This window comes from Myxocyprinus asiaticus, chromosome 34, assembly GCF_019703515.2.
Source record: "Myxocyprinus asiaticus isolate MX2 ecotype Aquarium Trade chromosome 34, UBuf_Myxa_2, whole genome shotgun sequence".
Lineage (NCBI taxonomy): Eukaryota > Metazoa > Chordata > Actinopteri > Cypriniformes > Catostomidae > Myxocyprinus > Myxocyprinus asiaticus.
This window is the reverse complement of record NC_059377.1, coordinates 33,963,806-33,978,184: the sequence shown is the minus strand read 5'-3', so window position 1 is coordinate 33,978,184 and position 14,379 is coordinate 33,963,806. Positions and strand designations below refer to the sequence as shown.

Here is a 14,379-nt window from a genome sequence, read left to right as displayed (position 1 = left end):
AAAATCTATTTTCTTTTCTCTTTACATCATTATAACTCTCCTAAAATGTACCTCATACATTCCCTTCTAAAGGGACTTTGTTCCCTTCTCACTCAAAGCACTCCTGCTTGTTAAAGAGTGGCGTGCTGTCATAGCAACCATGTTACGTTCCATTTCCGTTTGTCGTACGAAGGCCGTCTCGTTTAAACGAGACTTGTTTAAAGGAGGACACTCGGTATACAGCAGCCTTCAAAGGACGCATCCTACCTAGCATGCAGCCTTCGAAATGAGACACAGCCATTGTGTCATCTTGGACACTGATACTTGTGTATCCATACTGCTTGGATGCAGCATTATTTAAAATCAATAATTTTCAGTTTCAGATGCCATTGTAGAAATTTTGTATTCACAGTTCAGCCATGATTACTTTAATTAATGAGTGAAAGTGTCAAATAACAGGACGGTTACTGAGATTAAGTGAGTGGTATTCGGCTGGTCATTTGATTCTAACATGGCAGCCCCCATGTGCGGACCCTCTCCATGTAGAATAAAACAGCTTTTATAAGGTTACTGATATGACTGGAGTCTTAAATTTAATGTGAGTGGCCATGATTTCCTACATATATTGCAAAATAACAATTCATGTCTTTAGAAGTTAAACTTTTTTAATGAGGAAAAAATTACTGAGTGCACCTTTAAGGGAGCCTATATTTAGTAAATGTGAAGGTCATGCGAGCCTCCGCGCTGTTGATGGCAGCACTTCAGCTGTGCCGCGGTAATATCAGCACGGAGACTCGACCATGTTGACAGAGAAGTACAACAAAGGAGACGAGCTGCTTGTAGTGACATTACACACTTTCTAAATACCACACTGATAAACCATTAATTCACCTCAGATATAACGAAGCATACAGCATCGACAAAAGCAAAGGGTAAATGTATTAATGTTTGGTTGTAACTATTGGACATTATGAAGTAATGTCACACCATTCACTGGTTAGCCTAGCTTAGTTAGCACATATCACCTCCTTAGTGAACTTACAGTTTGGTGTTTGTCCAAATCGGTGGACAATAGCTATAAAGTGAGGGATAGTTCAGTTATTTACTTAAATTAAGCAATTATCAATCTCACTCCTTGTAACTCTGATATGCTGGTGTTTAAAAAAAGTTATGGCTAAACATTTATATCATATACTATAGTTGTGTGAGCCTGTCTCGCTTTGTTTTGAATTGATTGGGATGTGTTCATTTGTAAACAAGAAAATCTATGCAGTGACATACAGATAGAAAGTCATGACACTTAGGTCGTGCCAGCTCGTATATCTTACAAAGACAAAGTTGAGTTGTGACTATTACAGTTTATGACGCTAACAAAAAGTATAATGGCATTACCGTGTTTTTAGACATGTACCAGTATGGTATTCTTTGAAGTACCATTGTATTACCATCTGATACCAATCACAGTACCATAGTACTGTCACGGTACCTTTTTGAAAGGGGAACATTTAGGTCAGACAGGGGATATGAAATGGACTGTTTTTAGTCCTGAATATTTAAAGCTTCTCTTACAAAGAATTTACCATGGTAACCACAATCTCTATTCCATGCTATTTTAGCTGAATCTTTAATGACCATGATATTGCTCATTGCAACTACAGCTGAAAGAGTGCATGTGATTTTGTGTTTGAATATTTTTTTGATTTTCAAACGGTTTCTCTGCAGGTTGCACAGGTGTGGGAATAACTGGAAGACGACACAGGAAAGGATCTACTACTCCATACCTCCCATTTACACATACCCTACTCACTTATATTCATATTTACATCTCTGACTACTCCGCAAGCATAGACTTGCAAGCTTAAACAGAAGATTATTTAAGGAACTGAAGGCGATACTTGTGTTTGGTCCTGTTTGGCCTTTGGACTGCAGTCATCCTGAAGTGTTGCTTTGTCTATGAACATTCCCAATTTTGAATGTGACTGATTCAACCCTCAGATGCTGTGGAGTGAATCTTGCCTGCCAGACAAATGTATAGATGAACTGAACCTGGACTGTGATCTAAACAGGATATCAAACAATTTAAAAAGCACAAGAACTAATCTGTTTAAGTGTCTATTGCAAAAGTAAGACAAAAAGTCATTCAGGTCAGAAGAGCAGTATTTATGCTAAAGGTCTTTCCTTAGTTCAGATTGCCTTAGCTGTTCTTTTGCAGGACTAGTCATCAATCACACCTGTTCAGGTATAATTTTCTATACTGTGTGCAGGTGTACTATATTTATGCACATAAATATTTATTTCTCTTCTTTTGGAAGAGCTTTCCTGTTAAATCTTCTGTGACAGCAGTTGCTCTTATTTAAAGAGATAAGCTGTACATTGAGTTTGTAAATATCTCATAAGATTCTTAATTGAAGATTTTTACTGAGACCTTGTGGACACTGTAAATGCTTTATTAGATCTTATATAAACATTGGTAAGGCATTAAAAAGAGTGAAGAAAAAAAAACAAACTTCAGAGAACAAAAAACCTTTAAAGAAGTGATCAAACGGCAACAAGGATGGAGAATGTTAGCCCTGCTGTCATGGGAATGAACCAACACAACAGGCAGTTTAAAGGCCAGCCTAAAATAACCTCTCAAGTAGGACCCCAAACCGCACCCCAAGGAGTTCAACCTGGAAAAGAACATGCAGGAACCCAGAAACCAGCCAATGCCTCTCGAGAAAGAACTGGCATCAGGTTAGCTCATCAGATTTCAAAGAAAAACATTTTAGGATTTGTTATAATACACATTTTTTTTGCACAATATTTATTAAAATATTCCTACTTAATCTTGGGGCTTAATAGGTTAGTCAGACTGTTTTAATCCCTCTGAATGAGTGTTTTTATATCTGTATGTATATGCTATTCACCTACTGCCTTTCAGGTTTGGTGATGACTGGAAAAAGAGTCTAGAGCTCCCCCCTACGGACAACAGAGTCAAAACTTCTGTAAGTTTTTAACTGAAGTTATAAAACCTCACAGTACACCTTTAAAGTGTGTTCAGAAACTGAAAAGTGCGCAAATTGGAATGTATACATATCCATGGAATAATAGTGTTAGAATAATATTAGTCTTAAAGGGATAGTTCACACAAGAATGAATATTCTCTTATTTACTCACCCTCATGCCATCCCAGATACAGTTGAAGTCAGATGTTTACATATACTTAGGTTGAAGTAATTAAAACTCATTTTTTAACCACTCCAGAGATTTCATTTTAGAAATGAAGTCGTTTAGGACATCTGCTTTGTGCATGAGTAATTTTTCCAACAATTGTTTACAGACAGATTGTTTCACGTTTAATTGACTATATCACAATTTCAGTGGGTCAGAAGTTTACATACACTAAGCTAACTGTATTTTTAAGCAGTTTGGAAAATTCCAGAAAATGATGTCAAGCCTTAAGGCAATTAGCCAATTAGCTTCTGATAGGCTAATTGGAGTCAATTGGAGGTGTACCTGTGGATGTATTTTAAGGCCTACCTTCAAACCCAGTGCCTCTTTGCTTGACATCATGGGAAAATCTAAAGAAATCAGCCAAGACCTCAGAAAAGAATTGTGGACCTCCACAAGTCTGGTTCATCCTTTGGAGCAATTTCTAAATGCCTGAAGGTACCACGTTCATCTGTACAAACAATAGTATGCAAGTATAAACACCATGAGACCACACAGCCATCATACCGCTCAGGAAGGAGATTCATTCTGTCTCCTAGAGATGAACATAGTTTGGTGTGAAAAGTGCAAATCAGTCCCAGAACAACAGCAAAGGACCTTGTGAAGATGCTGGAGGAAACAGGTAGACGAGTATCTATATCCAAAATAAAACGAGTCCTATATCGACATAACCTGAAAGGCTGCTCAGCAAGGAAGAAGCAACTGCTGCAAAACCGCAATAAAAAAGCCAGACTACAGTTTGCAAATGCACATGGGGACAAAGATCTTACTTTTTGGAGAAATGTCCTCTGGTCTGATGAAACAAAAATTGAACTGTTTGGCCATAATGACCATCGTTATGTTTGGAGGAAAAAAAAGAGTGAGGCTTGCAAGCCGAAGAACACCATCCCAACCTAGAAGCATGGGGGTGGCAGCAGCATGTTGTGGGGGTGCTTTGCTGCAGGAGGGACTGGTGTACTTCACAAAATAGATGTCATCATGAGGAAGGAAAAGTATGTGGATATATTGAAGCAACAACTCAAGACATCAGCCAGGAAATTAAAGCTTGGTCGCAAATGGGTCTTCCAACTGGATAATGACCCCAAGCATACCTCCAAAGTTGTGGCAAAATGGCTTAAGGACAACAAAGTCAAGGTACTGGAGTGGCCAACACAAAGCTCTGACCTCGATCCGATAGAAAATTCGTGGGCAGAACTGAAAAATCATGTGCGAGCAAGGAGGCCTACAAACTTGACTTAGTTACACCAGTTCTGTCTGGAGGAATGGGCCAAAGATCCAGCAACATATTGTGATAAGCTTGTGGAAGGCTACCTAAAATGTTTGACTCAAGTTAAACAATTTAAAGGCAATGCTACCAAATACTAACAAAGTGTATGTAAACTTCTGAACCACTGGGAATGTGATGAAAGTAATAAAAGCTTAAATAAATCATTCTCTCTACTATTATTCTGAAATTTTACATTCTTAAAATAGTGATCCTAACTGACCTAAGACAGGGAATGTTTTCTACTACTAAATGTCAGGAATTGTGAAAAACTGAGTTTAAATGTATTTGGCTAAGATGTATTTATACTTCTGACTTCAACTGTACGTATTACTCCTTTTCTTCTGCAGAACACAAACAAATGTTTATAGAAAAATATTTCAGCTCTGTATGTCCATTCAATGCAAGTGAATGTTGATTTTGAAGGTCCAATAAGCACATAAAGTCAGCATAAAAGTAATTCATAAGTGATCCATGTCTTCTGAAGAGATCCAATCAGATTTGGGTGAGAACTGACCAAACAGAATTCACTATAAACCTTGACATCAGCAGTGTCCATCTAGCGCTCTGCACATGCGTCAAGCACAAGGAGGTGTAATCAAGCTTGAAATCATGATTGTGCCTAGAGACTACAATTGCAAGATGTACAGTGAAAAATGAATTACAGTGGTCTGTTCTCATTCAAAACCATTTGGATTGCTTTAGAGGACATGGATTAAATCACTAGAGTCTTATGGATTACTTTTATGCTGCCTTTGTGCTTTTTGGAGCTTCAAGGTTCTGGCCACCATTCACTTGCTTAGTCCGGACCTACAGAGCTTGAGGTATTCTTCTGCGTTTTACTAAAATCATTTTTTTTTTCTTCTTTTTTTTTTCTCTCTTTTTTCATTCTCTCTCTTAAGGATGTCACTGCCACAAAAGGAAATGAGTTTGAGGACTACTGCTTGAAGAGAGAGTTACTGATGGGCATCTTTGAGATGGGCTGGGAAAAGCCCTCCCCCATTCAGGTAACGGATATAACAGCTTCAGAAAAGGATCTTTGCCGTAGACAAGCAGATACCTTTGGTAGGCAGTTTGTTAAAATGAGAGATTTGTGTCCTGGATGCAAATCAGTGCTAGTTGTTTCATTATTTGTGTCCAGTAATGATAATGGAATTACCACTTTTTAGCCTGATTTGTTTAGTACGGTCGTTCTGTAAAATATGTGTATTTTACAATCCAAAACTTTTTAACTGGCTTATGCTCAAGCCATTTTTCTCTTTTATCCTCTCAGGAGGAGAGTATCCCTATTGCTCTCTCTGGCCGTGATATACTGGCTCGTGCCAAAAACGGAACAGGAAAGAGTGGTGCGTACTTGATTCCCCTACTGGAGAGAATTGACCTGAAAAAGGACTACATTCAGGGTAAGAGACACATTTTCTCTCTCTCTCTCCCTCTATGTCTATCCCCCTGTCTTTCTCTCCAAATTTTCTTCTGAAAATTAGCTTGTTATATAAGTTTTTGGCCCTTTATTGTGCAATCTTTGATCTGAGTTGTCTTTCTGTTTTTGCCTGCAGCCATAGTGGTAGTTCCCACCCGTGAGCTCGCACTGCAGGTCAGTCAGATCAGTATTCAGATTAGTAAGCACCTGGGTGGCGTTAAAGTCATGGCAACCACAGGTGGGACCAACCTACGAGATGACATCATGCGCCTGGATGAGACGGGTAGGAATCCGTAATGCCTCAATATTTATGCACTGATAAAGAGACTAGTTAATGTTTGACCACCATCTATAATGAAGACATAATGTTTACATTTGTTTTCTGCAGTTCATGTTGTTATAGCAACACCAGGCCGAATTTTGGACTTGATTAGAAAGGGTGTGGCCAAAATGGATAAAGTTCAGATAATGGTTATGGATGAGGTATGTAAATCATATGACATGTTTATGTACCGGTAGTTGTTGCAGGGTTCCCACAGTCATAGAAAACCGGAAATATAAGGGAACTTTAAAATTGTTATTACTAGGCCATGGAAATTTCAGTTGTGGACATGCTTTTTTTTTCTTTCAAATATTCAAAAATTCTAATATTAGAATGTTTTTGTAGACATGTGTGCACTAATAAGCAGAATTGTTTAAACATGTTAACTCACAATTGGTAACTGAAATACAAATGGAGATCCGGCCAAGCAATTTCTGTAAATGATCTGTAAGAATCGTTATCCAGTTACAACAAACGACTGGAATAGTGATGGAAATATATTGGTCAAAATGTTTGGGAAACCTGTTGTCAAAATTTTCATATAATATATTTATGTAAACACAATTGTTTCATTGCCTAGTTTCACCAGTACCAAAGTATCCTTTTCATTGCCTCTCTCAATCTTTTCCGTGTTTTTATTCTAGGCTGATAAGTTGCTCTCTCGGGACTTTATGGTTCTTATTGAGGACATCATTGGTTCCCTTGCAAAGAACAGACAGATTCTACTTTATTCGGCCACCTTTCCCATTAGCGTACAGAAGTTCATGGTTCGAGAAATTTCATTGGTCATTTGTCTCATTTCTGCAACATCATAGGAATATTCTAGAAATTTTGTGGCTAAAATTTCTAAGTTAGCAAATTAATTGCTAAAGTTTGTGTACTTGTATGAGAATTTTGATTTATTTTTTTGTCTGAGTTCAGGTGAAGCACCTGCAGAAGCCCTATGAGATTAATCTGATGGAAGAATTAACTCTGAAGGGCATTACCCAGTACTATGCTTACGTCACAGAGAGACAGAAAGTGCACTGTCTCAACACACTGTTTTCCAGGGTAAATTGCCTCAATGTATTGTAATATGTTGTGTCTAATGAAAGTTGAACAGCACCAACATTGATGTGATTAAAAACGGAAAACATATAGTACTTAGACACAATATTAGGTATTGAACTTAGTTTTATAAATGGTCCTGGTGTACTGGAGAGGGAGATCGGAGTTTTGAAAGTATGCTCACAAAGTACATCAAGCTGTTTTGTTTAAAAATATAAAGGAAAATGTAATTGTACATGAAGCGACCCATTTAAGAACATTTTATTAATCATAAGTAATTGTCGTTGGCAGCCCTAGTAGTAACCTGTATAGTATTTTGCACTTTCAGTATCAAAATAAATGGCTTCTAAAGTTTAATAGAAAGTGCAATGGCACGTCATGTGACTCAAGCATAATTTGTGATACACACTCACTGAGCACTTTATAAGGAACACCTGTACTCTTATTCATGTGATTATCTAATCGTGTGGCAGCAGTGCAATGCATAAAATTATGCAGATGTGGGTCTGGAGCTTCAGTTAATGTTCACATCAACCATCAGAGGACCACGTCGGGCACTTTATTAGGACCATTGTGTTCCTAATAAAGTGCTCAGTGAGTGTATGTGATATTGTATTTGCAAGAGCCTTGCTGATACTCACTTGTATTCTCCACAGTTGCAGATCAATCAGTCCATCATCTTCTGTAACTCTACTCAGAGAGTGGAACTTTTGGCCAAGAAGATCACCCAGCTGGGCTACTCCTGCTTTTACATTCATGCAAAAATGATGCAGGTATTGTTCTAATATTTATTCCATTCAGTTAAACAAATCTCCATTTTACTGGACACATTTGTGTAATTGTGACTGTATTCTATGGCAGGAATATAGAAACCGTGTTTTCCATGACTTCAGAAATGGACTCTGCAGAAATCTTGTCTGCACAGGTGAATAAAGCCGCTCTCCCATCTTTCTTGATTTTAAAATAAAATCTATGTATTTCATAACTGCTTAAAATGGCAGTGGTACTAATTCACTAAATTGATATTTTTGGAACAGATTTGTTCACTAGAGGCATTGACATCCAGGCAGTAAATGTGGTCATAAACTTTGACTTCCCCAAGAATGCAGAGACCTATCTGCATCGCATAGGACGCTCAGGTAGAGTTGACAGGCAACAAAGAGATGCCATTTTAGAATGAATTATAACTTGTAACTATAATTCTTGTGGCTTTGGATGTTTCATGTGTTGCTTTATTTCATTAAATTCAATAAAACCAAGTGGTGAACTCTTTACAATAAGGTTCCATTTGTTAACATTATTTAACATGAACTAACAATGAACAATACTTACACAGCATTTATTAATCTCTTATTAATAAATAAATAATTTCAACATATTATACTTTTTTTAAATCAAACATTGTATATTTTAACATTAGTTAATGCACTTTGACATGAACTATTAACAATTGTATTTTGTATTTTTTTTATAAACTAACAAAGATGAATAAATGCTGTTAAAATACACTGCCTGGCAAAATGACGGGGAGTTGAACCACTCTGTAAAGTCTTCTCCAGCACATCCCAAAGACTTTCGATGGGGTTAATGTCAGGACTCTGTGGTGGCCAATTCATGTGTGAAAATGATTCCTCATGCTCCCTGAACCACTCTTTCACAATTTGAGCCCAATGAATCTTGGCATTGTTGTCCTGGAATATGCCCGTGCCGTCAGGGAAGAAAAAATCCATTGATGGGATAACCTGGTCATTCAGTACATTCAGGTAGTCAGCTGACTTCATTGTATTGCTGCATAATGTTGCTGAGCCTAGACCTGACCAATTGAAGCAACCCCAGATCATAACACTGCCTTCAGAGGCTTGTACAGTGGGCACTGTGCATGACGGGTGCATCGCTTCATGCGCTTCCCCTCTTAACCTGATGCAACCATCGTTTTGGAATAGGGTAAATCTGGACTCATCAGATCACATGACCTTTTTCCATTGCTCCACAGTCCAATCTTTATGCTCTCTAGCAAATTGAAGTAGTTTTTTCCGATTAGCCTCACTAACATGTGGCTTTCTTGTGGACACAGCTGTTTAGTCCCAATCCTGTAAGTTCTTGTCACATTGTGCTTGTGGAAATGTTGTTACTTTCGCCATTAAACATAGCCGTGAGTTCTACTGTCAATTATTTTTACGATGTGACTTCAAGTATTTTAGTAATCTACGAGCTCGATCATTGAAGATTTGTTTCCGACCACATTCTTCCGCGAAGCTGATGGTTCAACACTATCCTTCCAGGCTTTAATAATGCTTTGGACAGTTCTTAACCCAATTCCAGTAATTTCAGCAATCTCCTTAGTTGTTTTGTTTGATTGATGCAGGCCAATAATTTGCCCCTTCTGAAACACAGTAACATCTTTTCCACGACACTGGATACGTCTTCCGACATGGTTGTTTAAGAAATGAGAAGCTACATACTGCATCAGTTAGGGTTAAAGAATTGTTGCCAGCTGAAACATATTAATCACTGCAATAATGATCCAATCATAGGCTCTTAAGTATCTGCTTATTTAAATCCAAACAGTGACTTTTTTTTATTTTTTGGCCAGGCAGTGTATATTGTGCATTGTTAGTTCATGGTACCTAATGGAATGGAACCTTATTTTTAAGTGTTCACAATATGTAGTCTAATATGGTTAAGCAGGACAAAAAAAAGTGGTTCGTTGTTTAGTTGGAGGATGAAATAGTTTGCTTGTCCTGTATTGTAGAGCAGCCCTTGATTACAAGTTGAGCACAGAATGCACTATTTGACCCTAACAGCTCTTGTGCCTAAATTGTAGGAAGATTTGGACATTTGGGTTTGGCTATCAATCTCATTTCCGCTGAGGACCGCTTTAACATGAAGGCCATCGAGGACCAGCTGATCACGGACATCAAACCCATTCCCGGCAGCATTGATAAGAGCCTGTATGTGGCAGAGTTCCACTCTGTTAACCCTGACTGTGAGGTGGAAGCAGAGGAGGGAGAGACCCATCGCCCTGGCAGAGAGCCTCAAGCCTCTTAATCACCACCATTAGAGCAGGTCAGTATAGGGAGAAGTCATATAGATGGGTGGGTGGTGTAACACAAGGAACCATTTTGGGTAATTAGTGGGTATATTTGTGTAAGGAAATACAAGGCATATTTAAAGGTGAAGTGTGTTATTTACACGCCACTAGAATCACCAAATGGGATTGCAAAAATAATGTCACATTGTTTACACTTTAAGGGAATCAACCTACAAATGGCTTACGTATAGCTGTCTCTGCATATTACGCTTGAATAAGAGAAAGTATTCTATTTCTAATCTAACACTGAAATAATTACATCACCTTTAAAGTCTAAACTTAGCATGTCCTTATTGAGCTCAAAGAAGCTAATTTTGTAGTTTCTATTTATATTTCCATATTTATTAAAAATAGTGATTTTACCATCTTCCCTTTCTAGGACAATAAGAGAAACTGAACCTGGCGTTTGCACAAACCAGTTACTGCTCCGCTCATGTTTTCCCCCTGCAACTTGCCAATGTTTTGTTCATTTTTACATTAATTGTTCATTGTTTTGATCCTTGTGTCTGTCAGACTTTGTAGTATGCTTTGCACCAGAGACCAAGACTGATTATACCTCTATATGAATGACCACGCACATTCCAGTTGGTCCAATGGAGACTTGCAATAAAAACCTATTCAGATAAGTGTTCCTGTTTGATAGGATAAATATGGGCGTTTTGAAAATATAGAGTTGCATGGATGCATCATTAGTCTGTGCTCACGGTGCAAATGGTGCAGACTGTTCACTCGCTCTAAGAATTTAAGCAACGCATGAGTCTTTATGAGACAGTCTCCCCATATTTTGTCCCACACACACAAGAGCGAAGTGTTTTTAACCCAAGTGCCTTAATATGTCGCCTCTGTCTTAGATTCATATTTGTCATTTCTGGATGTTGAAGTATTTTTAAAGGCTGAAATGCAGATGCATTGATGCTACTTGATTCTATGAAAGAATCATTAGTATTTCCAACAAGAGGAGCATTTTCAAAGGTGTCAAGTTGTCAACTCAGAGGATTGCACTATATTTGTGATGAGTTCATGGCAGTCTCTTTACAAATTTTTTTGGAGAACTGTGTAAACTGTTAGGAAACATGGAAGGTAAACAGTGATGGTTTCAGTACAAATGGGCACTCCAAAATCTGTAAGAACTTGTAGTTATACTGCATTAAAGTTATACATGTCCAGTGCAGTTTTTTTATATAGTGAGAGGCTTTTTTTAAATATAATTTTGAAAACATTCTTATAAAGTTTAGCAATACAGAGGTGAGATATTACTAATTTAACAGGGTCATGTCAAAAAGCATGGCATAATGTGAAATACAGCAGACTACTACTTGAAAATTGAATCAAAATATATTGAATCTCACCACAAATAAAAATCAATTCATGTCAAGGATGACAGAAGGCTGAATGGAGTCATCATAGATTATCATAAACAGTCCTTAAAGATATGCACAACTACATCAAAAGATTCCTCAAAACGGTCTGTTTGGTTGATTTCAGTTTAAGATTGGTGAGAAGACACCAAATCTAAAAGGTTAGTCAAGTGCTCTGTGCAAAGCATTTGGACTGATATTGAAACGTTCTTTCATACCAAAAGGCTTTAGCCAACTACACATTTGGAAATTATATTTTCTGAAAATGTTATTCTTTTACCTTTTGCATTTATTTTGATATGAATGAATGTATAAAATTAGTTAATGAATGAACTCATGATATTTTATATTTCAAGATATTTTACATTTTTTTGCCAAAATGTTGGCTTTCACCTTCTACTGAATTTTGCATTTGGTCCATTCTCTGTCTAGTCTATTATTTTTTTTTTTTTTTTTTTTTTTTTTGATGGTTCAAAATCTTTACATGTCAGGAAGAAAGTAACTTTCCTGTTAATGTCAAAAAGCCTTTCTTTCATCTCCTTTTGGATGCTTGTAAGTGGCTTTTTGTAATCCAGTGTTGCATTTATATAATGGATGTTTTTTTGTTTGTTTGTTTGTTTTCAGATCAGATTTGTTTGTTTTTAAGTATAGCAAAATTGTAGCATCTTCTAAGTGGCAGCTGTGATATTTCTCCAAGAGATGTTCCTTTTATTGAAACCAGTGGGAAAAAAATACTTTTGGGCCATTTTTATTTTTTGTCAGTTCTTGCTAAGCAGTGATATGTTTTCTTTATTGCAGAAAACTCAGTTTACATTTAGCTATTAATGAGCATTTCCGAGTTAAATTAGGAGACATTGAGCCAGACTAAAAATCTCTGCTGAGGATATTGTGTTTTTGAAACACGGGTTTCTCAAAAAATTTAAGGCATATACAAATTTAGCATATTTCAAAACCTTCACCAAAACTTTTATTTGTACTCTAAATGGAGTTAAATTCTTTAAGCATCCAGTTGTTGTTGTTTTTGAAAAAAATACAAATAAAATGGTTCACTGCAATTAAAAGAAGTTTAAAAAACAGCAGGAGATATGGGTGTGATAGGGAGGCAGATTTTGTGGGACAGATTATTTTTATCTAATGCTGAATGTCAGGACAAAAACTGAAGCAAAACCAAAAATATGTTTCTGGAGTGTGCATGTGTGCATATTTTTTTGGGTGGGTGTACATGTAAGTTACCCTGTTTGTTACTCTGATTGATGGAAGAATGCTTTTGTGTGTGTACGTGTGCATGTGTGGGGGTCTGATTTGAGAATAATACTGACATGTTTGTTTTTGTATCTAATGTTCATTTTCTTTAAATAGCTTGAGGGTTATAGTTTGTATTGTAGTATGGAAGAGAATGTGTGTACCATAAGTTCAGTATATTCATATCAGATGTTGCAGAGTTAAAGCGAAGAACTGAGCCATTACCTTGATCAAAACATCACAGACCGCATAAATTGGTTTAAGTAACCATGCACCGGGGGAATGTATTTGCATCCAAAACATTTCTTATATTTTATGTACAGAGGCAGCTCCTTTGCTCTAAAAATTGTTAAAACTGTTTCCTATAAAAATGATTGTTGCACCACAATGTATATCGTTAGTAAAGAATACAAATATTTTCAATTAAATATCATTCTTAAAATATGTTCTATTTAGCATGATTTCTTTTTCTGATTTAACTTGTTCAATAACAAAAGTATAGTGAGAAATCAAATGTGTTCAGAAATCTTTTGTATGTCGAAATCCATACATCTTTGACCATGAATATGTTTTCTGTTTCTATGTATTTTTATATCTGCCTCAACAAGGGAAGAGAGAAGAAATGTGCTTATTGATACGCTCTGAACTTAGCTGTGATGTCTTGGCTTGGTTTGTCCACCCTGTGCTTCCAGTCATTTTATTCCCAAGTTACTGCTGTTTAACTAAATCTATGCAACATTACTGCTCATTAAAGCATAGTTTTGCAATGAAAATCCAATTGGAAATTGCAGCAGTCACCTAGTCCTGGGTTGGATTTGATGATGATAAAGTTACCATGTGGTCTGTGGACCATCATCAGTTTATTATTTGTTTAATAATAAAAAATAAAAAAACAATTGTTGTGTAGTGAGTGATTAATTATTGATAAATGTAGCAGAGCAGTGAAACAATGCTTGATTGCTCATAACTGATGTAAATGAGTATGATATTTGTTGCTTTCTGTGTTCAGTTAACAAGAGTTAGTTAGACACTAATGGGAAATTAAGTTCACTGCTCAAAAACATTGGCTTATTTTGTACATTCTGTGCTACATTAAAAGCCAAAGCTTCAATATAACCAACTTTATTTTCTAAGGGGCATTTTTGCTAAAGGACGTTTTTAGTATTAGGACAGGAGTTGAATTTTACAGTTAGCGGTTATGCTGACTGAAGACTTTTTGGAAATGTATCCCTCTTTGGCTCTATTAAAGCATTCTTCGATTATATTTAATTTAATAAATTAGAATTAAAGCAAAATTATTTGACATTGCAGTTGAGCATTTAAAGAATATGCTGTGAAATAGAAATGTGAGGTTTAGTATTAGAGACAGATCTTAAATCTACACCTGGATTAAATTGTATCTGTTGCAAGATGTCTTTAAATGAATTCCTTAATTCCTATTAAATA

General features: G+C 36.6%; 1 protein-coding gene across 1 annotated transcript; it reads left to right on the top strand.

The window, feature by feature from the left end:
• The first annotated feature begins 774 nt into the window (after positions 1-774).
• On the top strand, positions 775-13,829 carry LOC127425286 (probable ATP-dependent RNA helicase ddx6). The gene is made up of 14 exons (XM_051671055.1): positions 775-911; positions 1,702-2,712; positions 2,900-2,963; positions 5,356-5,460; positions 5,727-5,856; positions 6,010-6,156; positions 6,262-6,356; positions 6,840-6,962; positions 7,117-7,245; positions 7,899-8,015; positions 8,104-8,167; positions 8,280-8,381; positions 10,067-10,308; positions 10,713-13,829. Exons 2-13 carry the CDS (start codon positions 2,534-2,536, stop codon positions 10,288-10,290), a joined length of 1,479 nt encoding a protein of 492 aa, XP_051527015.1. The 5' UTR covers positions 775-911; positions 1,702-2,533; the 3' UTR covers positions 10,291-10,308; positions 10,713-13,829.
• The last annotated feature ends 550 nt before the right edge of the window (positions 13,830-14,379 follow it).

Coding starts and splice junctions, on each gene's coding strand:
- LOC127425286 (XM_051671055.1), top strand. CDS start 2,534: ATGGAGAATGTTAGCCCTGCTGTCATGGGAATGAACCAACACAACAGG. Junction 5,461..5,726: donor AAAAGCCCTCCCCCATTCAG/GTAACGGATATA, acceptor TTATCCTCTCAG/GAGGAGAGTATCCCTATTGC. Junction 6,357..6,839: donor AGATAATGGTTATGGATGAG/GTATGTAAATCA, acceptor TTTTTATTCTAG/GCTGATAAGTTGCTCTCTCG.